At 47.8% G+C, this 27802-nt stretch overlaps 1 protein-coding gene across 2 annotated transcripts in view; it reads left to right on the plus strand.

Moving 5' to 3' along the window:
- Positions 1-22704: 22704 nt before the first annotated feature.
- Positions 22705-27802, plus strand: part of CCDC149 (coiled-coil domain containing 149) — a 95189-nt gene continuing 90091 nt past the window's right edge. The window contains exon 1 of one of the 2 annotated variants that reach the window (XM_086705317.1): positions 22705-22868. In XM_086705317.1, the coding sequence (XP_086561443.1) occupies positions 22821-22868 (48 nt within the window). In that variant the 5' untranslated portion in view covers positions 22705-22820. Of the gene's footprint in view, positions 22869-22972; positions 23251-27802 lie in introns of those variants that run through there. The other variant, XM_086705315.1, reaches the window with a different exon arrangement.

Raw genomic sequence — 27802 nt, forward strand, 5'->3', positions numbered from 1 at the left:
AACCTTTAGCTGATGACCTTCTTTCTCCTTTCATGGAGAAACCAAAACAGTTACAGAACTTTCTCATATTTCAACCACAATATCAACCAATCCATTTGCATTTCTATCTACCTACTCTTCTGTCTCAGGCCAACCCTTCCTCTTGGGCATTGGCACTCATCCCCTCCTCTCTCCTCAAAGACTTGCTCTATGCAAGTATTTTCTTCCTCCACTGGGATATAAATTTCTCCCCATCAATGACGGGCATTCCCATTGTGTAAAAACATGCTCTGCTATTGCTCATCTTTTTAAAAAAACTGAAAACCTCCCTTACCTGAAGCCCCTGCTGACCCATTTCTCTCCTGCCCTTTTAAGCAAAAGTCTTTGCAAGAGTTGTCTATCTCAGCAGCCTCTGCTTTTTCATCAGTTCTCTTCTCCTCTCTACTGCACTGAACTTGCTCTTGTCAAGGTTGCCCAAGACCTCTGCCCTGGCCAAAGTCAGTGCACCCTCATCCTACTTGACCAACAATACCAGCAACTTGGTGAGCACCGCCTTATTCTTGAAACATCTTTTCCCCGGCCTCCAGGACATGCCAGCCTTTCGTGTTTCTTCTCGCACTGGTCAACTCTTTTCTGTCTCTTTTGCGGGTCTCTCTTCTTCCTGACCTCTGCAAGCTGAGAGTCCCAGGTCCCATTCAGTCTCAGGATTCTAAATACCAACTGTGCATTGATGACTCTTAACCTTGTACTTTTACCCCTCTCCCCTGAAATCAAGACTCATATATCCACCAGCTTAACTAAAATCTATATTTTGATTTCTAAATAGTCACTCTGGGCTTGGAATATCTAAAGCATGTTTTTACACGATGGGAATGCCCGTCATTGATGGGGAGAAACTTATATTCCAGTGGAGGAAGAAAATACTTGCATAGAGCAAGTCTTTGAGGAGAGAGGAGGGGATGAGCGCCAGTGCCCAACATAATTCTCTATTTTTACCACCCTACCCCCAAACCTGCTCCTCTTGTATCTTTTCCATTCCAGCAAATGGTAGCATTGTTGACGCAGTTGGCCGGGTCAAAAATCTTGAACTCAGCCTTAATTCTGCTTTTCCTCTCGCTTCGATATCCAGTCCATCAGCAAGTCTTCTGGGACTAACTTTAAAATACATCCAGAATCTAACATATTCTTGCATGCCCCTTGCTTCTACTCCACTCTAAGCCACCATTGTCTCTCACCTGGATAACTGAAGGGGTCTCCCAGCTGGCCCCCCTCCTTCCACCTAAACTGCTTCTTTCCTCTCATTCATTTTTCACACAGCAGCCAGCCTGTGTGATCCTTCTGACACCTGAGCCATTTCATGTTACCCTTCTACAAGAGCTTCTCATCACATTTGGAGTGACGTATAAAGACCTAACCATGACTTTCAAGGCCCCTGGTAATCTGACTGTATCCCTGTTTCCATTAACTGCCTGTTTATTGTTCATTCTTCTTTAGACACATCCCCAGAATCTTTGACCTCTTTGTTAACCTTCAGACAAGACACACTATGTATATTCCATATCGAGGCCTTTGTCCCCATGGTTCTAGGGGTCTGTCTAGAGTGCACCTCCCCCCCCACACACACACACACACTCATCTTTGTCATGGTTCAACCTCTCTCCTCATTCCAGTCTCTGTTTAAATGTCATTTCCTAAGACCATGGCATCTAACACAGCCCGCTCCCTATTCCAGTCACTCTGGGTTGTAGACAGTTTCTGACAATGGCTGCCATCAATTCTGCCCATCAGGAGATGGAGTCTTTTTGCCCACCCTTGAATAGGGGCTGGTCTTGTGACCTGCTTTGGCCAACAGAACACAGAGGAAGTGGCAGTGTGCCAGTTCCAGGACCAGTCTTTAGCAAGCCTGGAAACTTCCAGGCTGTTTTCTCTGGGCAGGCTGGCTGCCATACTATAAAGAAAATCAAGCAAGACTACTGAATGATGAGGCACCCTGTAAAGAGAGAAAGAGAACACATGGAGGGCCATGGAGGCACCAAATACATGAATGAATTCTTGGTTTTCTCAGCTCATTCGGCCAGTGAATGTGGCCAAGCGGTTGACCCCAATGGGTCAAACGAGCTGGCTGAACCATCCCCAAATTTCTGATGCACAGAATCACGAAAAATAATAAATCCTTTAAGACCACTAAACTTGGGGATGGTTTGTTACAAGGCAATAAATAACTGAAAATATTTTCCTTACTCTGTGCTATCTACAGACAAAATGTGTCCTCCCCAAATTCGTATGTTGAAAGCTGTTCTCCATTATGATGGGGAGGTGAGACCTCTGGAAGGTGATTGGGTCATGAAGGCAGAGCTCTCACAAATGGGATTAGCCTCTTATAAAAGAGATCCCACAGAGCTCTCTTGTTCTTCCAGCGAGTAAGGACACAGCAAGAAGGCTGCTGTTACAAACCAGCAAGTGGGCTCTCACCAGACATCGAATCACCAAGCACCTTGATCTTGGACTTCCCAGCCTCCAGAACTGTAAGAAATAAATTTCTGTTGTTTATGAGCCACTCCAGCAATGGTATTTTGCTACTCCATATTATGGTGTTTTGTTAAAGTAGCTTGAACAGACTAAGACACCGCTTAGTTTTCTTCATAGTAATTATCTCAGTAAGAAATTACACAATTATTAGTTTTTCTATCTACTGTTTATCATCTGTCTGCCTCCAGAATATAAACCTATAAGGAAAAGGACTTTGTCTTGTTCACCACAGCATTTCCAGTGTTTGGAAAAATCTCTGGCCTATTTTAGGACTCAATAGATATTTGTTGATAAATTAATATACCAAGAACCCTAACTGATACATGAGGCTTACTTTTCTACAAGAATCATATCTATCCTCATGGAAACATTTTCCTTCAAATCTTAACATCCAATGACATTGGCCTTTTATTTTTATTTTATTTTTAATGTTTATTTTTATTTTTGAGAGAGAGAGACAGAGACAGAGTGCAAGCAGAGAGAGAGAAGGAGACACAGAATCTGAAGCAGGCTCCAGGCTCCAAGCTGTCAGCACAGAGCCTGATGTGGGGCTCAAACTCACGAACTGTGAGATCATGACCTGAGCCCAAGTGGAACGCTTAAACGACTGAGCCACCCAGGTGTCCCTGCATTTGTCTTTTTTTTTTTTTTTTTAACGTTTATTTATTTTTGAGAGACAGGGAGAGACAGAAAATGAGCAGGGGAGGGGCAGAGGGAGAGGGAGACACAGAATCGGAAACAGGCTCCAGGCTCTGAGAGTCAGCACAGAGCCTGATGCGGGGCTTGAACTCGTGAACTGTGAGATCATGACCTGAGCCGAAGTTGGACGCTTAACCGACTGAGCCATCCAGGCGCCCCTACGTTTGTCTTTTAAATCCGAGATCTCTATTAGGTTGCTAGGGAAACATCAGGTTGTTTTTTTTTTTTTTTTTTAATTCCAGAAAATACTTTGGGCCAAGATCTGCACTGCATTTTAAGCTGACTTGGGCATTGTTACCACTCACTGGATAGTGCAGAGCAATCCTGTGGGTTGGTTAATGACAAAGTACCACTTTGTCCCCTTATCTTCTCAGGACAGACTTCTTGTGCTACCCAGCCCCTCCCATTTAAATACATACATGTCACCATTTTAGGACAGAATATCCAAGCAGGGCTGATAGTTCTTATTAATTCCTGCAATCCCACCAATTTTTCCATCAGGGCAACATGAGAACAGCCCCTTCTGTGTTAGTCATCGAAGATCATTTTCTGGTATGTTTCCTCCCTGACTCACTGGCCCTCACCCCACATAAGATAGCGGACATCGCCACATTGGGCAATGCCTTTCTCAGAAATAGGTTTACTGTGACTTCCTTCATGCCTGGTTGGAATACGGAGTCATAATTAGAATGAGGCTCGTCTCCCAGGTCATTGTTCTGATGGTTCTAAATTGGTTCCCACTATGCCATTTCTTTCTACATGAATAGGACCTTTGCCTTTCTGATTGCAGACATGTAAGACTGACCACCAGGTCCCTGACACGTCCCTGTGACTACCATTTTCCCTGGTGTTTTTGGGTACTCTGCCCTATACATTTCATTTGGGGAGCCACATTGCTAGGTTGTAATTTAAGTTTTCTAAATTTAGTCTGTAGAAGGCTCACGGCCAATGGAAGGGGATTATAGCTTACTAGGAATCTACATTTAAGCAGGAGAAAGTCCTCTCTGGGGATCTGGATTTATTTACAGAGTTTGGGGACTCAAGTGAAGACCAAATAGACTTAGCAGCCACACTTCCCCAATGCAATTTAACAGTCTCTTAAGCACAAAATCAAACACAATATAAATAAAGTGGCTTGAGTCTTTCCTGAGTGTCTTACCTTAACTTCCGCTGCCTTCTGTCTTGCTATCCCCTAGATGTCCCCAAAGACCCCCGTCTATCTTCTTGAAGAACTGTAGCTTTTTAAGGAGAAACAATCACATCTCCTGAAATGTTTTCTGATACCTCAGGAGCCATGCAGCAACACAGAAAGAATTATTAAAAGATCAGATCTGTTGAAGATCTTAATTAGAAAAGGGACACGTTGTGTGCAATACGTTTCAGAAAACATGTTATGTGCCTAAACCTGTACTTGGCATTATGGGAAATAAAGAAATGAATCAGTTTTATATCTTACTCTCGGCTAATAAGGAAGTTAAAAAGACAAGCCATAATATAGTAGAGTAGTTCAGAGCCGATACTGTGGAAGTAAATTGGCCGTGTTAGAAGCCTGGCTAGAATCCTGTTAGGATACTTAGCCTTTCTGTGCCTCAATTTCCTCACCCGTAAGTTGGAGACAATAAGAGGAGGTACCTCATAGGGTTATTATGAGGATTTAAACAAGTTGATAAAAATTGAAATGGGCAAGCGTCTCACATGCAGTAAGTGATTTCTCTCGATAGATGATAGATAGATATAGATAGATAGATAGATAGATGATAGATAGATAGATATGGGTGTGTGTGTGTGCGCGCGCATGTGTGTAATCTTCATACAATGTGAAAATACCTATTGCAAAGGAAGGGCACATAGAGCACCGTCAGAATCCAGAGGCAGGAGACATCATTTGCAGCTGGAAAGAACCAGGGAGGCTTCCTGGAAGAAGGGCAAAGATGATCGTGCTCACCAAATAGTACATTTGCTTCCCCCACTTCCCAGCTCTTTGTCAGGGTCCAACGACAAGTTTGGGCCAGTGGGATGCGTGTGAAATTAGTTCTGGCCTTAACTGGCCCTTCCCCTCCTGCTGCAGCACATGAGAAGGCTTTGCATCCCGGATTTTGCAGCTACAGATGGTGGAAAGTCTATCACCCTGGGTTCCTGGATGGCAGTATCGAGGAGAGACACCTCCTCTGACCGAAACACACATTCAACCCCCAGAACGGATGTATAGCATGGCCAAAGAGAAGTCTTTCGTATGAAAAGGCACTGGGAGTGTAGGCTTCATTTGTCACTGTAGGGTAACCTAGCCTGTCTTGACTACGTATATGTCTCTCTGTGTGTATAATATATGGGCCTTATATGAGTAGACAGAAACAATTATTATATATACAAATATATAATTAAAATTATGTAAAATTCAAATCTATATACATAACATGGCAGTGGAAGAACCCAGGGAAAGATGGGAAGGATGACAAAATTTACAACATAGTGAACAAATGTTTGTTTGATTGGAAAGAAAAACCAGGGTCAGATCATGGAGGGCCTTACAGTCCGGACCAAGAGTTTAGACTCTATTCCAGAAGGCAACAGGGCACCATTCAGCATGTTTCCTGGGATAATCACACCAAGCAGGCAGCACCAGTGAGAGCTCTTTGAAGAGCAAGAGACTTCCATGAGGTCCGATAGTCTCAGGTGGTACCTGCTTCAGCCAGAGAATCCCTCCCTTCCCCAAACAGCTCAGAACACTACAAGTTTGTTCTCTACGTCAACACCAAGAAGAACGGGGGGCTATGATCGCTAAGACGGAAGTTTTTTTTTAATCATGATTCTTAACCCATCTCCATAAACTCTCCCCATCCAGGGTAGCAGGATGCCCCCTCTGCACTGGCTGTTGGAACTGGAGGAATATCTCTGACAGCTTCTGGAAAGAACCAAAACTCTTATGCTCCCCTTCATTTATGGAAGTGGAATGGTTTGAAATACCTTGGCAACCAAACTTAAAAGAGGGTATGTTTGTGCCCAAAGTGGAAAAAAGCCAATTGCCTAAGAAAACCAAGAATTATAGTTTTTTCGCTTTTTCTGAGAAACCCTAAAACCTATGATATTGGTTAAGGTAATCATAGCTACTATAACAAATAAACCCCTCACTGTGTAATGACTCCAACATGGTGGACATTGGTTTCTTACATAAAATCCTAAATGGCGTTTCTGATTGGTGGGTGGCTTCTCTCCACGTGAAGATTCAAGGATCATGGCTCCTTCTATCTTGTGGCTTCGTCATTTGCCAGATGTAGTGCCCAAGGATACCGTGCCAACCAGCACCAAGCTGGCAGAAGGGGAAAGAGAATGGAGGGTCAGGCATGGAGGTTTCACAGACCAGGTGTTGAAGCGGCATGCGTCATTTCTGCTCCCTTTCCACTGGCCAGACCTCAGTGATAGGGTCTCCCCTAACGGCAAAATAGGCAGGTGTCACCCACCTGTCCGTCCAGCAAAAAGAGAAAAGGTGTTTGCAGAATAATAGCCATACCTGGTATTGTTGCCCTGGGCACCTTTCCTCCTGGTCCATGTCTATTAAAAGAATGAGTTAGTGAATTAAACTTCTGGCTTCTCATTCTTTCAACAGATATTTATTGAACACTCATTGCGTCCAAAGCACATGCTTGGTGGCTGGGGTTCCGGGGGATGCAGAAAATGTGACAAAAAGCCTCCATGGGGGAGTGTATGAGGCGGAAAATGACAAAGTATCCAGGAGAGGTTCAGAAGGGCTTTTTGTACGCTCGGCAGAGGGGACAGGTGGAGGCTTCTGCGATGGGAGTGGGTGTCGCAGGCTAACGCGAGCAGAGGCACAGAGGTAGGTGATCATACAGTCCTCACCGGCAGGAAGGGGGAGTTCAATCCGACCAGAGCGAAGGGTATAGGAAGGGGAGAGAACAAGTGTAGTTTGGACAAGTTTGCCAGGGTCCACGGCCCTCAGACGCTCTCTGATCACAGGTGATGATGTGCATTCCCGAGAAAGGCCATTCAATCACCTCTCTGTTTTTCATTAAGCAGGTACCCCGCTCTCTTTCCACTTGAAATAATTATAAAGATGATTATGGAAATGATAGTGGTGGGGGTGCTTATGATTAGGAGGGAGAAGAGATTTTGTAAAAATGTCCTAACCTACTCAGAAATCTCTGTCTCCCTCAGAAGAATCCCTGAGATCATCATTCATGAGCTGTCGTGGGCCGATTTCCACTCCCTGGGAGCTCACACGAGAAGAAGTCCAGCGGATTCGGGACTGAGAATCAGCCCGATTCTCAGATTCTCTGATTCTCTGATTTTGAGAATCAGCAGAGCAGGGCATCTTGGCAATCACTTTGGAGAACAGAGAAGTCACAGAGCAGCACAGGCCACCTCTGAATGGGCCCCAACAGCTTCCCCAGACCATGGGACTGAAAACCATGGGCGTCGTGACTAGCTTTCCCCACCCTCAGCCTTTCAGAAAAACACCCATGGATAGAGGTAGAGTACTGTGCTAATCAGGGTGCTTATTCTTCCTGTAGGCAGACGGACCAGCTAAGTGCATGACACGGGAGCAACCTGGCCGATAGAGTTGAGCAATAATTCAAATCATTTCAGTGGATCACAGATGTCAACGAAAATAAAAGGGGGGTGTGTACTTCCCAGCCTGTTCTGTGGAGTGCAGCCTGCCCCTCTTGCCCCCCCCCCTGCCTGCCTTCCTTTCTGGACTCAAGGCAGCTCCCAGATACATTAGGGGATGACAAGAAAATGGCTCTATTCGACGCAGACCACGGGACACCTGTCTGCTAGTTTGCTAGGTCAGGCTGCCACAACAATGTTCCGCAAACTTGGGGGCTGAAAACAAAAGCAACTTATTCTCTCGCCGTCTTGGAAGGGCGTTCAAAATGGAAGACACAAGAATTGCTAAGGCTGCGGGGTGGGAAGGTGCATAGGCGGTACGATGGCCACTCAGAAAGTAGGAGAAATACGGGAGGTCAGTGCCAAGCCTTCTTCCACTGAGTCCACCATGCACTCTGTTGGCATTCCTAGGCATCCTTCAAAATCAACCTGTACCCACTTCCTTTGGTTCGTCCTCCACCACTGCCTCCTCCTTCCTGGGCATCTACTGCGTCGAGGCACACACTCCTAATCTTGACCTCTTTGATGCCAAAACATCCAACGCACATATCTCCAGGAAAGCACCTAGCATGCTGCTTTGGACACAGCAAGCACTGAGTGGCGTTTCCCCTTTATCTCTTAAAATCCTTACCACAACGTTAGGGGTTTCCATTGCAAATCAAATTTGAACTGAGTTTTTAGAGAAGATCTGGTTTATGTGCAAAGACACAAAGGTACAATAGAATCCTTTCAAAGAGCTCTCTTGCTAATGCTAAATCGTGGGGAACGATGCATTTCCTGACATTTTTGGACTCCCAGACGAGAGATAGAATATGATAAAGCGGGGAATAGGGGTGAGCGGTTTTATAAAGGTTCTTTTGTCCCATCTTTCTTCCAGACTATATTTTTATTTGTGATGCAAAAGGAAGGAATTCACTTACAGCTCATGGATGTGCACAGGTGTGCGTGCCCTGACTTTTGTCCAAGTCAAGTCTTACCTAAGGAAAACATACCTGCCCTGAAAAGAATGTAAGGAACTCTAAAGAACTCCAGGGAGATACAGGATAGTCTGTGTGTGCATGTGTGTGTGACTGTGAGTGTGCGGTGAGAGAGAGAGACAGAGAGAGAGAGAGAGAGAAAGAGAGCACAAGTGTGAACAAACTTGAATTTGGGTATGTTGAAGAGGGGAGGGTGTGGTGGATCAAGTTAACATAAGGAAATTTAATCCGCATTTGACTGCTTAGCCAAACATATAAGTAGTACCTAGAGAATGACATCATTATAGGGGAAGGGGGTTGTCTGTGAGTGGAATACTTGAGGCTTGGAGAAGATTTCAGCACCTGCTTTAATCAACCTTAAAACTATTTTTATGAAGATTTATACTTATAGAAGTTTGAGTAGTTTTCCTGAGTTCCTTCCTTTTGCTTATAGTTTGGAACTTTTCCATGCTTTTGGACGCAAATAAATGCAGCTGTTTGCTCTGTGAGAGCAAGGGAAAACATATATTTATGCTGCATTTGTAATACAGAGAATGTTCAATTGAGAGTGGATGCGGCTTCTTGCCTTATGTTTCAACTTTGCTTTTTAATAACATAAGATCCTTTCTTCATGCCAATGATGCTGTTGACTCATCAGCATGGCAGAGCGAAAAGAAGAGGGGCCTGCGCATAAAAGCAACTGAGTTTCAGTCCTGCTGTATCCGGAATGACCTTCCTGAATGTGGCACGTTATATTTTCCAAAGCTGGCCCCTAAGTCTCACATCTGTGGGTCTGTGTCCCTGTCTCTACGGTCCAAATGGGCTTGCCATTTCCCTGTAACCAAAAGAATGCCACGGAAGTGACCATCACGTGTCCCTTCCGAGGCTGGGTCATAAAAGACAGCGCAGCCTCTGCCTCATTTCTAGAACAGGAGCATGAGGAGCTGGGCGGCCAGGGGAGAAGTTGGCCTCTCCTGAGGTCACTATGCTGTGGAGAAGGCAAGCAATGTGTAGTGACCACGGACAGGCACTCCAGCCAAAAGTCCTGGTCGTCGATGGGCGATATTTGGAAGCGTGGAATCACTACATTGTACCCCTGAAACTAATATAACACCATATGTTAACTAACTGGAGTTAAAATAAAAACTTAAGGGGCGCCTGGGTGCCTCAGTTGGTTAAGCGTCCAACTTTGGCTCAGGTCATGATCTCGCAGTTCGTGAGTTTGAGCCTGGCATCCGGATCTCTGCTGTCAGCCCGGAGTGTGCTTCAGATCCTGTGTCCCTCTCTCCCTGCCCCTCCCCCACTCGTGCTCTGTCTGTCCCTCTGTCAAAAATGAATAAACATTAAAAAAAAAAAAAAAAAACTTGAACAGAGTCCTGGTCTTTGAGAAAGAGAAACACCGTATAATTTCACTCGAGTATAGAATGTAAAAAACAAAACAAATGAAGAAACAAACAGAGGGTGGCATCAGACCAATAAGTAAAGAGAATAAACAGATGGTCACCAGAGGAGAGGGAAGTGGGGGGGATGGGCAAAATGGGTGAAGGGGAGCAGGAGACACAGGCTTCCGTTACGAAATGCACAAAGCATGGGGCTAAAAGGCACAGCATAGGGACTATAGTCAATGATATTGTGAGAGTGTTGGATAGTGACAGAGGGTAGGTACGCTTGGGGTGAGCGTAGTGGAATGCACAGAGAAGTTGGATCACTCTGTTGTACCCCTGAAACTAATGTGACATTGTCTGTCAACTATACTCCCATAAAACATTTTTTTTTCGAAGTCCTGGTCTTTGAGTTCTTGAAGCCCAGGTGCCGGACAGATGATTGAAGAAGCCTTCGGATGATTCAAACTCTCAGTCATGAAACTTCTCCAGACCTTCCAGTATTTCCAGCTGGGGAACCAGACCTGCCAGAAACCAGCTACCCCCATCATGCCCTTTCTGCCCAGCCAGCCTGCCACGGAAAGGAGGAATTCAATTCCTTCTTATTTGAGTCCCCGTATATTTGGCTCTCGATTACTCAAGCTCAGCTTTAATCCTAATACACCCTTCAAAGGCTGCCGGTACTTGTATGATAAATTCCCGCTTCCAGAATGTGGCTAAGGCTCTGGGCCTCCTTCAAGCCTGATCTCCTGTCACACTCTTTTTCCTTCCTCTCTGTGCTCGGGTTCAGCCAGTCTCCATGAAGTTTCTTTGTTTTCGTGCAGTTCTTTCTACCCGGGTGGCCTGGCTTCTCAGCTTGTCCTCTTGGCTAGTTCACCAAGTCTTTGATGTTAAATGACACTTAACATGGATTCCCCTACAATGTACTCTTATAGCGACCCTGTATTTTTCTTTCGTGGTGCTTATCACTTTGGTGATGAAATAATCATTTGCGTAACTGACACCTGCTGCACCACTCCACTGGAGATATTATGGGGACAAGGCTCCTGTCCCTGTTTCCGGCTCTGTTCCCAGTACCCAAACAGTGCCTGGCACACAGTCGCTACTCAAAGAGTATTTATTGAATTTTACTGAATGAACTTGTCAGACAGCTGACCAAAGTTTACAGGATAGGCTTGTGGCCGTAGAAGTAAGCAAAAGATGAACCTGCCCATATTGGGAGCAACCTACAACCTTGACTTCACAGTTATTATGCTCACAAATCAGCTGAGCTCACCCCATCGGGCTGCGGGCCTCCTGAGTGTGTTCCCTATAGGCTATCTTGAGTGTCATCGGGGACACTTCGGATAATAGAATCTCTCTCTTTAAAAAATTGGTTTATGGATGAAAAAGTCCCAAGTATATAGGATGCTGAGTTTAGCAGAATCTGTATGTAAATTGGTATTTTGCTGGTGATCAATCTTGTGCTAAAAATGGAAAATCAATAAAAAAAAGAAAATCTAAGGGGAAAAATAAGTTGTAGACATTTTTGGTCCAATGAGTTTCCAAGTCCGAGGACACCGCATCTGAGACCAAGGTTACTGTCTATTTCGAAGGGGTGTGCAAGAACACTGGACACCCATCTCGTATACACAGAATATGGCTGAAGCTCTCAGTGAGAGAAAAGTTCAAAGGCAATGCTTCCCAACACACTTCCTGGGAAAGGCCCCGGCAGTATCTCCTTGAGACTGAGAAGGAATTCATCACACGTGAACAGCGGTTCCGGAATCTCTTGAGCTGTAGAGTTCACACAACTGTTGAAGGACAAGAGTTGACTTCACGTGCCACGTAGTGGCGACAGGACCAGCAGTGAACTTAAGGACGCTGAAGTCGCACAAAAAAATAATAAAAATCTGTAAAAAAACCATTTCTTCTCAGATCTTTCAACTATATGGTAAAATGGATTGGCACAATGGAAAGATACAGGTGGCACTGAGCAAGGGCAAACGTTGCCAATTGGCACCAATTCAACCCACTTCTGACTGAAGTAAGGGGGGAAAGCCTCGGGGCTGGTTAAGCATTAATGGGAGAGCTGGTAGACCTATATACATCATGAACTTTCTCCAGATAATTTATGTAGACACCTAATTAACTTTGTTCTACATGAGGGAAGAACATGGGGGAAAGAACATGGGGGAAGACATGGGGGAAGTCTCAACAACAACAAAAATAGTTGTTATGAGCTGAACTGCACCCCGCCCCCCAAAGCATAAGGCAGGAGTCCTAACTGTCAGTATCTCAGAATGGGACCTTATTTGGAAATAGGGTCATTGCAGAAGTCATTAGTTAAAATGAGGTCATTCTGGAGCAGGGTGGGTCCCTAATCCAATATGACTGGTGTCCTGTTGAAAGGAGAAACTTGGACGTAGTGACAGATACGTGTAGAAGGAGACACAGAGAGAAGCTGGTCACCTACAAGCCCCAGAGAGAAGTCTGGAACAGATCCTTCACGGTCAATTCTGATTTCATACCTCCAGCCTCTACAACTGTGAGGCAGTAAATTTCTGTCATTAAGACCACCCGTTCTGTGGTCCTTGGTTACAGCATCCCTGGCTAATGTAGCAGCAAAGCTCCATAGCAGAGTGCGCAGAGCTCAGAGAAGGTCCTGCATCCACCCTTACTAGCTATATGGCCTTGGTCAATCATTTAAAAACTCTTTAAAATTCTCAGCTTCCTCTTTCACATGTACATAATCGGGAATGATAGTCAAAACATCCAACAACCCAGAAGGTACAATACAGAGGCTACCACTCACGCAGGCAGCCACGGGAGAGCCACTGCGGATGCATTCACTCTTGAAGACTCGTTACAGCCTTGGACAGCTAGATGGGCACCAAGCACTTAGCGCCACCCGGGCTCTGTCTACCCATGGTCAACTCTGGCCAGGAAAACCCACGGGGATCGAGCCACTGTGGGGAACCACACAGGGCTCTCAGAACACGATAACAGCTCCCTGGAAGTGCCCACCTGGGTCTCTGCTGGGCTGGGTTATCAGGTGAGGGAGAGGTGTAAGGTATGAGGTTCATCCCAGGGGCACAAGGCATCTGTTATTTACCCACCTGCATGGAAGTATTTTACAATTTCAGGAACCTCCCTGGCTTTTACCTGCTGCGTATCAGGTCGAGGATAATTACAGATATTACATGGTTTTGTGAACGTTAGGCGAAGTGACACACATCAAGTGCTCAGCAAAGTGCCTGGCATATGGCAAATGCTCAATAAATGCTAGTTTACATTATTATTGAGAAGGATGGCATTTAAGTAGAACTCAAGGAACGTTTACTTAGCACCTACTATGTGCTGTGTTCTGTTCTGGGCACTAGAAATACAGAGATGAATGTGGTCCAGTCCCTGTCCTCAAGGAATTTATTTTTATTTTTCTAAAGGGTTTAAAACACGTTTGTTAACTTATTTTGAGAGAGTGGAAGAGAGCATGAGCAGGGGAGGGGCAAAGAGAGAGAGGGAGAGGATCCCAAGCTGGCTTCACACAGTCAGCACAGTCAAGCCTGATGCGGGGCTTGAACTCGCAAACCGTGGGATCATGGTTCGAAGAGGTGGATGCTGAGCCGAGACAAAGAGATGGAGGCTGAACTCACTGAGCCACCCAGGTGCCTCTCAAGGAATTTTATTTTATTCTTTGCTACTTCCCCTGCTCTTCATAATGAAGGGAAATGGAGTCTTTCAACGTTTTAGTACCTGTCTTCGTAGGTTCCACTGCCCTTTCCGCACAAGATGTACGCATACCTTCATCATTAGAGTATTTCCTTAGGGACTCTCCTATGCCATGGTTTGGCTTATGGGATTCCTGAACTGATAGAATCTAAACAAAACAAAACAAAAAATTTATACTGAGGTGCCGGAACTCAATTGATTTCATTTCCATTAAGGTAAAAAAGAAAAACGTCAAGCTTGGTTGATATGTGCCCAGTATTGTTTTTTCAAAGAGGGCATCAAAGGATCATTTGTGATAAAAATCAGAATTGCTCCTGTGGTAGTTTGTTTCCAAAGACGATGGAATTCTTTGGAATCCTTCCGTCCCATTAGGCACATGGATGGCTCCATCCCGTCTTTATCTAGAGGTGAGGTCTATGACTCTCCTCTCTTGAAACTGGGCTGATTTGTGACTCCTTTGACCAAAAGGTTGTGGGGGAAGTGATGCTCTGCCAGTTCCAGGACTGGCCTTTAGAGGACCAGCAGTTTCCACTTTGCTATGGTCTGGATGCTTCTGCCTCCTCAAAAGTCACCCCAAGGTGATGGTATTAGGAGGTGGGGCCATTTGGGAGGTGATTAGATCATGAACACTCGGCCCTAATGACTGGGATTAATGTTCTTATACAAGAGACCCCAGAGACCCAATGCCCCATGGCATTAAGATAACAGTGAAAAGATGGCCATCTAAGAGGTGGCCCGGTCCAGACACTGAATCTGTCTGCACCATGGCCTTGGACTTCCCAGCTTCCAGAAGTGTGAGAAATAAATGTCTGTGGTTTTTAAGCTACTCAGTTTATGGTATTCCATTATAGCCTCCTAGATGAACTAAGACATAGTTCTTCCTTGAAGCACCTGCTCTTGAGAAGCTCCTTCTGGGAACCTGGCTTCCATGTAATGAAAAGCCCAACATGGAGAGACAGGAGTAGGTGTTCAACTTCCCAGCTTCAGCTGAGTTCTCGGCTGACAGGCAGCATTGACTGCCAACATCGACTGCCGGCCATGTTAATGAGCTGTCTTGGACGTCCAATCCTGTTGAGCCTTCAGGGAACCACAGTCCCAGCCTCCATCTGACCTCCACACAGGAGACTCCACATGAGAACGACCCAGATGAGCCCAGTCAACCCACAAAACCCCAGGAGACAATAATAAATCAATGTTGGAACCACTGGGTTTGGGGTGTTTTGTTGCAAGGCCATAGATGACTAGAATTTCAGTCTTCATGAACTTCAAATATTCTCAACTTCAAAGCATTGTGAAGAAGTCGGAGCATTGGAACCGGAAGCTGGGCTGCGGGCATGGCTCTGTCCCTAACAAGCTCTGTTACCTTGGACAAGGTGCTTTATCACTTTGGGTCTCTATTTCTTCCCCTGTAAAATAAAGGGTCCAGATCTCTGAGATTCCTCATATCTCTAACACTCTATGGTGCTGTGATCTTTCTGGAATGATGCTTAACAGCACCTTCACTAACCTTTTGGACAGAGTTCCACCCAAATGTAAAATTCTGCTTCATCTCATAGAACTATAGACCCTCAAGGTCGTCTGGCTCAATCTGCTCATTGTATAGATGAGGACACCAGTTCACAGAATGGTGAAAGTGTTCCAGCTCCCACACTCACTGCTTCCGTTCTCCTGCTTTTGTCCAATTACTACTTCCTTCACCTTGAAAAGGAGTCATCGCTTTATCTTTTTCAAAACGATCTGGGATTTGGTGAGTCAACTCACCCACTCATGTTTTCTGTATTTTTGTAGTCTTTGATCCTGCCCTCTCACAGCTTTCCAAATGGACCTACTTTTTCTTTTTTGTGTGTTTTTAGTCTTTTTTTTCCCACTTTTTTTTTTATTATGGTAGAATATATAGAACATAAAATTTGCTGTATTAACCATTTTTAAGTGTACCAAATGGATCTAGTTTTCACGATTCATTCCCGATTCCTGAAAAGGGTGACTATGTGACATAACATAGCCGTGAAGGACGATTCTGGAACATTCCTCCATGGTTCTGCAGTGTTCAGCTGCTTGGGGGACTTGGCCACTAGACTAAGAGCCTTGAGGACAGAAGACAGGGTCTTAACCTGGCTGTTAGAAGACCCTCCTCAGATCTCTTATACTACCTTAAGATTGCTTTTCCTGTCTCATGGGAACAAACAGGTTAATAAATGGCAACTGTCGTGTCACATGTGTGCATGCATGTGCCTTTTCCCCCAAAGGTAAGCTACTCAATGGAATAGCAGGGACATGGTAAGCTCATAAATACCCTTGTTGACAGTCTCGCTTTAGAAATCGCGTCTCCTTGCCAAGTTGTGTTTCTGCTAGAGAACAAAGAGAAATCTGCCCTTTGGTGACTGAATGAGGTCAAAGCATTATAATCAGTGTCACCAAGGGCTGACAGCTTCTGCCCCGCGGATGTAATAAAAGTGAGCAGATCGCTGCCATTCTTGGAAACATTTGCTCAAGTACACCCACACACCATGGCTGTGGGACTGCAGGCAAACACCTCTTTGTCTGCCCCCAGACCAGGGAGGTGCAGCAGCTCAACCGTTTGGACTCTGAAAAGAATCACAGCTTTGGTGGAAAGCAGGAAGCAGGGCTGGTACTATCTGTCTCTGACGGGAATGAAACGGCAGTAAAACCCTTTGGTTGGCCTTGTATCTTGGGGTCTTGAATCTCCTTGTCTCACTGCCGCTGCAAGTTGCAGAGGAAGGCCGGGCTCAGAGAAGCTATTCTCACACTGGGAAGGGTTCTCTTTGCGGTCACGGTCATGGCCAGGCTGGAGAGGCTGCTACCAACCGGGAGAAGGCACATCATTAGATAAATGTCATGACCCCGTATGAAGGGAAAAGATAAAAATCAACATCCAGGGTTCTGAAGGACAGCCTAATGGGCAATAAATATTTTACTAGCTCCGGCCATTTATAGGGAAGGCCACCTTTTCACCCTGTCAAATTGTTTCCTTTGTGGGTTTTTACCCCCCTCCCCCAAGTCCCATTACTTTTCCAGAGTGGGGAAGGAAAAACAACATTGTTGTCACTTCACTAGTGAATTCTGTACACACAGTAGGTCCTAGATAATGTTAGTTCTCTTCCTTTGGTGTCCCTTTTCATTGAAATAAGCCTGCCCATCTCTACTGGGTAAAAACTGTCCCCCCCCTCCCCGAACCCTAAGAGAAAAATCGGACCCGAGGACAATGTAGGTGATCCTATTTTAGACCATCATCAGACTTTTTTTTTTTCTTTTTTTTTTTTTTTAATAAGCCTTGCAGAGCGACAAGGTCAGTGCCTGTCTTGGCCTGCAGGAGAGGCCAGTGGCCCCCAAATCAGACGTTTCTATTTTCAGATCCCCAAGTCCGGAGAGCGCTAACCTCCAGTGTGCTGAGGGCCACGCAGCCAACCCGCCCGTGGCTCAGGCCCGCAGCCTCTCTGCATTTATATTTCCATAAATTTACATCAAATTTGTGCTGAATCATATCCCCCCACGCAGAAGAAATGAACTACATTATCAATAAGTAAAACAAATTTGAATAATCTGAGAGCAGAGTGCCTCTCCCTGTATCTTTTCTATTTAACTCCTTCCTTGGGCCACCTCTCACACCACTTCCCCCACCAGCCCGGGGCGTTTTTCTCCCTACTCAGCCCTGCCCCACGGTTTTCCACCCTTCTCTCCCCCACCGTCCTGATTTTCTGGCCTCCCATCAGGAGCCCCACTGGGCCCTGCATCTCCCTTTGTCCCTCCTTTCCTCCTCCAGCCCTCCTTGGCCCCTTCCCTGGACCGACTTCTCAGTCCCCCTTCTCAGAACTCCTCCCTTGAAGGAGCTGCCCCTCTGTCTCGGCTCACCCCACCGCCTGCCCCGCAGCGCCCCAGCCAATCACGCCCGCGCCCGCGTCCCTCCAGGATGGCAATTGCGGGTCCCGGCCTGCCAGGCCATCATCAGCCCCACTCAGTCATTTGAGCACCTCAGCGGTGGTTCAGCACGGAGTGGAACTTCCTTCCACCCCCTGCTGCCCGGCTGATTGGCAGCCAGCGGGGCTGGAAGGGGGAGGGGAGCAGGAGCATCTGATTGTTTGCTGCTGGGCGAGCAGGGCTTAGTGGTGGCAGAGAGAGGGCCCAGGAACTCAGGAGGCTAACAGACAGAGGATGCTCTGAGTCAGGAACCCCTGGACATTGTCCAGGTCTGTCTGTTGTCTGGCTCCCGGCCCTGGTAGGGAAATGATGGATGAGGGGCTTTGCAGAGCATCCCCAGGTAGGGGGAAGAGAGGAGGCTTATCTTTTATAGAATTGAGGCCAGTGGCCCAGGGGACCTCGGGTCTCAAGGCTCCGTAGGAGGCCTGACTGCTGTAGGCACCAGGACCTGCAGACCTCTGTCCTCTCCCACGAAAATCAAGAACAAAGGAATGCACTTAGCAACCAGGCCAGGGGGACTCCTGGCAGGATCTGTCTAAACGGCCCTCCTTTGACAAAGGTGAGAATCGGGGACCCTGGCTCATATGGAGTTAATTTTTAAAAATGATATAAATATATAATGCATATATATATATATGTATATGTATATGTCAAATATGTCACTGTAAATCACTATCGTTCTGAATCATTTTCTTCCCAGGCTCATCAGACTGGGTTTCCTAACTCAGGCCAGAGAAGAGTAACTGGGGGAAAGGAGTGGTCGTGAATGTTGCCCCAGTTGTGTGGTTCAGAGAAAAGCTGAGCCAAAAATCTCAACTGGAGATTTGCTGCTAAGTTTCCTTTAATGAGAACACTGACATTTTTGCTTGGGCAGCCAGAATTTGAATTGGAAATACTGTCTGGAGAAGTTGGATCAAAAGCTTTAGGGCCTTCCCATGTGTCTGGGGCTGTTGGGACTTGGCCAAAGTCATCTTGCAAGTCAGTAGAGATGCTGTGACAAGAGGCTAGGTTTCTAACAATAAGTTCCAGTCGTCCTTTCTTTCCAGGTCTCTCCAGAGATTTTTTTTGTTTTGTTTGCATCAGAATCTGCTGGCTCCGTTTCTCAGATGAAGCTATTCTGGATTGCCACATCTAAATCCCTCTCAAACTTTTGAAAGTGAGAAGCATCACTCAAAAGCATCCAAAGCATGCTCTTCTAACACTCCACGTACATATAAATAAATAAATACAACTGGCCCTGGGGCTATGAATAAATATGGAAAAATTGAGACCCTGGAGACTTTTCAGAGCGCTAGGGGTGGATGTGGAAATAGAGGCTAAAGCCATCATTTCATCACTTAGTGCCAGGGTGGCAAATTTAAGACAAGGGCACCTGGTTTTAAATTGGTCCCGTGCAAATGGACTGTGGGGCGGAACATTTAATGTACCGCTTTTTATCAGATATGAGGATCGTTGGTGAGCGGTCTTATTTTTTTCTTTGAAAAAAGTTAACCACAATATAATTAGCTTTGTTTTTGTCAGCCTGGGCTGCTGTTGATGAGGTATCTAGAGGCCTTCTGGAATAGGTGCCTAACAGCTTAAACTGCATTTAATTATTATTATTACTCAATGTCAGGCTACATAAATGAAAAGAGATAAAAAAGAATCGCTTGCAGCTACATTGCCTTGGTTGGTGATTTCATCACATCTCACAAGCTAAGCAGGTTCGAGCTGGCACTTGGGGCATAAAACCTCTAAGGAAAAGCCAGGCAACTGTAGATGCCATTTCAATGGGGTCGGAAGTTTCTCCACGCGCTGGGGACGGTAGAGGCTTGCCACTCTTTGATTTTCCTCCCCAATACCTCAATACCTCAATAACTGGCTGACTTTCTGCAGGGAAGGAAAGCACATAGGGGAAACAGAGTCACACGGAGACTTGTCTTAAAGGTACCTGGTCTCTCCTGTGAAGATCCCTGGGCTCCCAACTGCTCACTGATTACCCTGCCGCCTGAAATACCAGCTGAGTCTCCAAAGCAGCAGGGGTACCGTGAACCTCAGCTATACATGGTAACTGGAAAGGAAGGGCTGCTTTCCTACCTGAATGCACAGACCAGGAAGCAGTGGAAGGCAGATGGACCACGTTCTGCCTGCTCTTCCTACAGTTTGTTTCATCGACAGGTCGGATGAAGCCCAGATGGTTTGCCAGAGGGCAATATATTGGCAGACGGTACCTTGATTCGTAGCGTAAGGCATTGATCGAGGCTGTTAGGAACAAGTGTCTGGCACCGAGCTAACCCTAGACATTCAGCTCAGGGACGAACCTTCTTTCTATCCCTTTGGATTAAAAAGAGAGTGGGTGGGGCGCCTGGGTGGCGCAGTCGGTTAAGCGTCCGACTTCAGCCAGGTCACGATCTCGCGGTCCGCGGTCCGTGAGTTCGAGCCCCGCGTCAGGCTCTGGGCTGATGGCTCGGAGCCTGGAGCCTGTTTTCGATTCTGTGTCTCCCTCTCTCTCTGCCCCTCCCCCGTTCATGCTCTGTCTCTCTCTGTCCCAAAAATAAATAAAAAACGTTGAAAAAAAAAATTAAAAAAAAAAAAAAAAAAAGAGAGTGGGTTAGGTGGTCCCAGCATGGTCAGAAAACCGGAAGCCTTAGGCTGCCTTCCAGCCTCTATTTTCTCTTCTTGTTCCCTAGAACATCCGCTTGCAAAGCCTTGATGGTAAGGCTTGCAAACCCTCCAGGACAGGGCCCATGGTCTACGATGTCGTTGAACATTCCCAGGATGTGTACGGTATTTGTACATAAAAGGCACTGGATAAATGTGCGACCTGGCAGACTGGCTCCTTGTCATAGCCCCTGGCCTGCCAGAATCTATTGCAGAATCTTTTCTAGATGAAGGCCCAACAGGTCCTGATGCCAGAGGCTGTTGCCTTCTACGGGGCCACCAGGGAGAGTTCAGACCATCCAGGCTCCTCGTCAGGAGTATCACCATCCACGTCAGTTATCTGCTGATGCGTGGGTTGCAGACCACCCCAAACCCTAGTGGCTTCACACGCAACAGCCATGTGTTTCACCATGTGGTCTGTGGGTCAGCAAATTGGGCAAGGCTCAGCTGGGTAGTTCCTCCGCTGGTTTCAGCTGGGCTCCTGCGTGAACCTCTCATCTGTGGCACCTGGGGGTCACTGGCTTCACTCACAGCTGTGGCAGCTGGCCAGTTGTTGGTCGTTGAGTCCATCATCCAGCAAGCTCTTCCGGGCTCGTTTCCACGGTAGTGATCACAGGTTCCCAAGAGCTTAAGCAAGGAGCCCCACTACACAAGCGCTTCTTCACAAGCTTCTTTGTGTGCACAGTTGGAAACACTGCAGTAGCTAAAGCAGGTCATGTAACTGAGCCTGGAGTCAGAGTTATAGACAGTGGCTGGGACACCGGCAGGGAATTATTAATGCCGTTTTCTGAACAATGTACCGTGCCAACAAAACAAGGCCGACAATAAAACGCAGTATTTCCATCTCCCAGGTGTGGTACTTCTTTTTCAGGCTTCCAAGATGCTGAAGAGGCCCTCTGGGAGCCAGAAGTCCTAGTTGAGTCTCTGTTTCTCCACGTTTCAGATCTCGGTAGCCACATCTGATAAATGAAGAAGACAGCCATCTCACAGGGTTGATCCAGGATCCACAGGGGGCTAGAAATCATAAAGCAATGTTGGCAGTCAGGCTTCCACAACCGTGCAATAGGTTCACAACTCCTTCTCAACCTACCTGATCATTTGCACAGGTCGCGCTTCCGCGACTGGAAAGCTCACCATTGGTGGTGGTCCGTGAGAGGAGTTTAGGAGACCTCGGGAAACAATCTTGAATAATAATGATTCATATGTTGAAGATTTCCTGCCCTCTGTAACTCTCTTCGGTCCTTCCTCTCAGGGGAAAGTCTCGTTTGATGCCAGTAGGGTTTGTTTGTTTGTTTGTTTTTTAAGCTTATTTATTTTGAGAGAGAACGAGAGAAAGTGACTGCAGGAGGGGCAGAGAGAGAGGGAGAAAGAGAGAATCCCAAGCAGGCTCTGCACTGTCAGCGCAGAGCCCCTCGTGGGGCTCGAACCCACCAACTGTGAGAGATCATGACCTGAGCCAAAAACGGAGTCTGAGGCTTAAGTGACAGAGCCACCCAGGCACCCCATGATGCCTCTAGGTCTTAAATACCTCTCCTGACACATGTGCAGCATCGTGCTCAGAGCATTTAGTCCTATTTAGAATTCAATAGTGTTTTATTTTCAATATTTTCGTTTGCTTCCTATTTATGACAGCTGATAATTTGAGAAATAAATATAAGTAAACACTGGAAGCTTTAAAAACAATGTTAACTATATAATAACAGGAGGTTCGCTCATTCATGTGACCAACACATATTTGTAGAGCACCTACTATGTGCCAGGCCCTACACCTAACATTCATTAGAGAACAAGGCCACCACCCTGTCCCGGTGACGCTTACTTTCTGGAAGTGGGTCAGGGGCTGGTTAGACAGTTGGGGGGGGGGGGGCTTGGTTCTTGCAGGGGACACGCAGGAGTCTGTTGAGCCCGCCTCCGGCCCAGGGAGAGCAGGCATCCAGGACACAGGAGTCACCTGCAGGTTGAGACCACCCGCTGCCGTCCATCCCTTCCCTTTGAGGCCCCGCACGAGGGTCGAGGGTCGAGGGTCGAGGGTCGGGGGCCGGGGGCCGGGGCAGGGGTCAGGAGTCCCGGCGCGGAGGTGGGGGGTGGGGGGGTCAGGAGGCCCGGCGGCGCGGGGCGGGCCGGGGCCGGCGGGGCCCTGGCTGCGGGCCGGGAGGCCGCGGCTCCTCCTCCCCTTCCTCCCGCGGAGGCGGACGTTGAGTCAACAGCGCGGGCGGCCGCAGGCGGCGTAGCGGCGGCTCGGAGGCGCCCGGCCCTCTCGGGGCCGCGCGGGGCGCGGGTGGCGGCGGCGGCGGCGCGGCGGGAGGAGGCGGAGGCGGAGGCGGGCGGCGTCCACGAGGCCGGCCCGCGCCCGCAGGAGGAGGCCATGAACGGCGACCGGACCGAGAGCGACTGGCAGGGGCTGGTGAGCGAGGTGAGGCCGAGGCGCCGGCCAGGCGGGAAAGGCCGGACCGCGCGTCCCCGCCCCGCGCCCGCAGCACGTCCCCCCTCCCCCGGCCCGCGCCCCCCTGGGTGGCCGAGCGCGGCGGGGACGCGCGGGGGGCGGGGGACGCGCTGCTTCCCGCCCCCGCCAGGTGCGCCGCTCCTCGCGCGCCTCCAGGGCCGGCCGGGCGCCGCTTCCACGCCATCTGGTGCCGGCTTCAGGGGAGGGGCCTTCCCCCTCCCGCGGGGCTCGGCCCTGGATTGGAGAGCGGAGCGCGGGGGACCCGGCAGGAGAGGAGCCAAGCCCCACCTGCCTTCCCGGTCACCACCGTTGTGGAGCCCAGCGATTGGACGGCCCGCGCTGAAGCGGAAAGGTGGTGCCCGGTGGGGGGGGGGGGGGAGATCCGGGACCTGGGGTTCCCCCCCGGGCCAGGTGGAATTACCTGCGGTGGAGGTTAGGGTGGGGGGAGTTCGGGGTCCTCCGTAGCCTTCATTCAGTCACTTACTTCTGTCAACACGTGTGTCTTGCGGGCCTACTCTGGGTAAGGTGGAGAGCCATTTATCAAAGGAGTGAACGACAGGTGCGGAAGGCACTCGATTCGTGCAAGCAGAAAACACCAGCCCTCTTCCCCCCAAACCCCTTTGTCACAACCACCCCGGGGTTGGCTTTTAGTCTCCTGAGCTATTGCCTCTTCAGCCCAGCCTGAGTTTTTTGGCCTGGGAGGGGCTGTCCGGCTTCTGCAGGTGACAATGAGGGCTGATGTCTCCCTGTCACAGGTAGGTCACTCGTCCTGACTTACCGCCATATGTGATGGCAGTTCCCGGTGCTACCTAGCCTTGCTGAGCACCCCCCCCCCCCCCCCCCCCCCCCCAGTTTTCCATTCTCTCCGTCCCGAGAACCATCCCTTTGCCCAAAGCCAACTTGGGGCCTCTTTGACTTTACTCCTGTGCACATAATGCAGGGTGTAGTGATTTGCTCTCTTCCTTCCCCTGTGGGATGTTAGAAGGGAAACCCTTATATTTTCTCCTGTAATCATTTCCAGGGCCTCCAGGTCAGGCGTACTTAACGTCTGGTGTGTGCAAAGCGTTGTATTTCTGAAGAGGGATAAGATGTCTTAAGTTCTTCCTGGTTTAGTTTGTTTACTCTTGGTCTAGTAGCTGAAAACTCCTAACTAGACAGCGTTTGGACGCATTGTTTTGCGGCCTGCGCCCTCCCGTCTCCTCTAACTCTCTGGCTGTACGTCAAGGGACAGATCCTCCAGGGAACTTTCAGGAATCAAGAATCATACCCAGTAGTCAAGGAGGCTGGGGGTGCGTCTTCATAAGAGTCCAGGGTTAGGCTCTGAAATGGCAGCAGAATGTTCTCTGCTCCAACAAATATGTATCGAAGGTCTATTAGCAGCCAGGTACCTCGCTAGGTGCTTGGGATTCAGCGGCAAAGAAGGCAGACAACCCCTTCTGCTCTCAAAGAATTTCTGGAACCTATGCTACAGTTTGGGAGAGTTACGCGATAAACATGAAGAGAATGCTAAAGGGTGGAAAACCAGAGGAAGGAAGTGCTTCATTGCATCCGAATATGCCTCCCTGAGGTGGCCTTCCTTCTGCCTTGCGCTGACCACACTAGTGTGGCCTGGTGGCCTCCCCACCGGGATGTATGTTTTACTTGGCTTTGATCCAGGGGCCTACACACCGAGCTCCATACACAGCGGGTGCTCAAAAAATGCTTATAGAATAAATCAAGATCCTGACATGTGCCTTTTAGGAGTTGCCTTGCCTATCCCAGCTGGATTTCTTCAGGGTAGTGCATTCGTGCCTTCCACAAACACTCAGTAAAGGCTCTAGGGCGTGGAAGGCACACAGCAAGGAGCTATGCTTGCCCCTCTCCTAATACCTCATGGCTGTTTCTTGAGTCCTTCATCAGTGTTAAGTATTTTACATAGCCTCATTCTCATAATGTTATAAAGTAGGAATTATTTCTCATTTTGCAAGTAAGGACACTATGGCTCAGATAGGTTAAGGAGCTTACCAGAGCCTTACAGCTGGAGTGGGCAGAATTTGAACCCTCGTCTGACTCCAGAGCTTGGAATCATTAGGCCATACTTTGTATGTTAATCATTGGTTTATCTCTGTGTATCTTCAGCTAGACAGCAGGTTCTCCAAGAGAGAGGACCATGTTTTATTCACCTTTGAATCCCCAGTGACTAAATCAGTGTTCCTCAGAGTACGATCTACAGATCACCTGCACCCCAGTCATTTGGGGAACAAAGAGCACAAAGAGTCACTCTGCATTTTGGGGAAAAGTGCAAGTTTTAAAGTCTCTCCCCAGATCCGTTGTGCATTTCCCCCTCTTCACCGTGGATCCATCTAAGTCTTAACCCCCCAGTAGCTGTGAATGGGACCTTATTTTGAGATCGGGTCTTTGCAGATGTAATTACGTTAAAGACTGTGAGATGAAATCATCCTGGATTTAGGGTGAGCCCTGAATCTAATGACTGGTGTCCTTACAAAAGAAAGTAAAGATAGATTTCAGACACAGAGATACAAGGGAGAAGACAATGGGAAGGCACAGAGAGGGAGGCCATATGAAGATGGAGATCGAGATCAGAGTTGCACATCGAAAGTCCTGGAATGTCAAGGTTTGCCAGCTGCCACCAGAAGCTGGAAGAGGCATGGAACAGATTCTCCCTTAGAGCCTCCAGAAGGAATCAGTTCTTCTGACACCTCTTGACTGTGGACATCTGGTCTCCACAGCTGTGAGAGAATACATTTCTGTGTTTTAAGCCACACAGTTTGCGGTAATTGGTTATGGCAGCCACAAGAAACTGATACCCCGATGGCATGAAAATGCCCAGGGGTATAGCCTAAAATCTGCTCTTCTCAGACACTGAGCTGCCCAGGGGATTCCCCTGCCCCACTCAAGTTTAGCTGGCCGGGTGCGGACTGGGCCTGGCGTGGAGATGCCTGCTACGTAGCCAATAGGATCCAAGGGAGAGAGTGGTCAGTGGCTGGTGGTGTTTCAAAGTGATTTTGGAATCCAGCCAGAAGAACTGGGGAAGACAGTCACCAGGCATCTGACCTGAGCTGAGTGGGCCTTTTGACGGCTCACGTCGATTTCTGCAGAGGACCTTGTTTCTGCCTCCCGCCCTGGACACGCACTCCATTGCCCTTCCTGCCCAGAGCCCTGTGCTGCCTTCCCATCAGTCTGCTTCCGCGGCTCGCCTCTACCAAGCCGTCTTCACTTAAAATGATCCTACAGAGATCAGTTTTATTTTCATATTTTTAGTATAACTAGCTGAAGTTACAGCCCACTCGTAGCCCCCAAAGTAAACACGGCCATGCATGTGAAAGAAGCCTGGCTGATGTTCTCTTTTAGAAATTGAATGTCTGGGGAGGGGGAAATGTTCTTCCTAGCACCACCTGAAGTGATCTTCCAAAAGATCTCTCTCTCTCAGGGAGAGATCTTGAAATGCAGCCATGCAGACAGTCAGTAGTTTTTTATTTCTAAAATAAAAATGCTGGCCACCTCTTGGCCTGCTGCCTTATGATAACCCATGCCTAGTTCAATTTCACTATTTTCACCATTTGACGTTTGGTTAATTAATTAGATAGCAGTCAGCGTCGTATTCTTTGAGTGTGTTGTGTAACCCTGCACCTCTAGTCAGTCAGAATAAAGCCACTGACATTGGAAAGACAGAGATTGAATAGGCCCTATGGTTAATGGTGTGGCTTTGGGTCTCCGTTGTTGACTGAGCTCTGGCGGGTGAATCTTGGCTCTACTTCCCTCTGGGTGCGAATGATCAAAAACCCAACCCAAAGCGGTTCAGCTCAGGGAATTTATCGGCTGATATTGTGGCTTGAATTGTGCTTCCCAAAAACATATGTTCAAATCCTAACCTCCCAAAGCTGTGAACGCAACCTTGTTTGGAAATAGGATCTTTGAAGATGTAATCAAGTTAAGGCAAAGTCATTAGAGTGGGTTCTTAATCCAATGACTAGTGTCCTTACAAGGAGAGGAAAATTTGGATGTAGGGATGCACAGGGAGAAGACACTGGGTGAAGTCACAGAGGAAAGAAGGCCATGTGATGACAGAGGCAGAGACCAGGAGTTATGCAGCTAAGGAGTTCCAGAGATTACTGGAAACTACCAGAAGCTAGGAAGAGGCAAGGAACAGTCCTCCCCTGGAGCCTTATTAGGGAGCATGGCCCTGCTGACACGTTAATTTTGGACTTTCAACCCCCAGGAGTAGAAGAGAATTAATTTCTGTTGTTTCAAGCTGCCCAGTTTATGGCAATTTGTGACAGCAGCTGCAACAAACCAATACAGCTGACCTGTCTAGTAATTCCAAGAGAGGAGTGGTTTGGGCCCCAGCTGGATCCCACACTCAAATGGGCACTTTCTCTCTATCCGTGAGTCTCCTTGCTGTTTGTCTTAAGTCTCAGCCTCCCGTCCTTTTCAAGTTCCGAGAGGAAGACAGCAACTCTTATGTAGTACGTCCCATACAACCGCAGGCGTCCCTCCATTTGAACCCACTTAGATCACTCACCTGGCCTGGAAGACAGTGGCTCAGGAGTGTGGTAATCTGGTTGTGGGCCCTGCCCAGGAAGGCCACGTGGCCTGAGAGCGGGCAGGCAGCAGGGGCTATTTGCCCGAAGCAGAATGGACTGGGAAAGTCCCTGCACTGTGCAGCTTCTCTGAGCCTCGTTTTCCTAATCTTCAGATGGGTCATGAGTACGTACCCCGTAGGTGTGTGAGGGGCTTGTTAGTCCTTGGCCCTCTGCCTGGCCGGTGGTGCTTAGTGAACGTTAGTACAATGAGCATGAACCTCAGGACAGAAACTTGGGCATTCATGAAATGAAAACGTCTGTATTTTGCTACAGCATGTGAATTCTGATTACACATTCCCAGGGATGGAAATGTACTTTGGG

Source organism: Puma concolor, chromosome B1 (assembly GCF_028749965.1).
Source record: "Puma concolor isolate L17-30 chromosome B1, mPumCon1.1.hap2, whole genome shotgun sequence".
NCBI classification, from domain to species: Eukaryota; Metazoa; Chordata; class Mammalia; order Carnivora; family Felidae; genus Puma; species Puma concolor.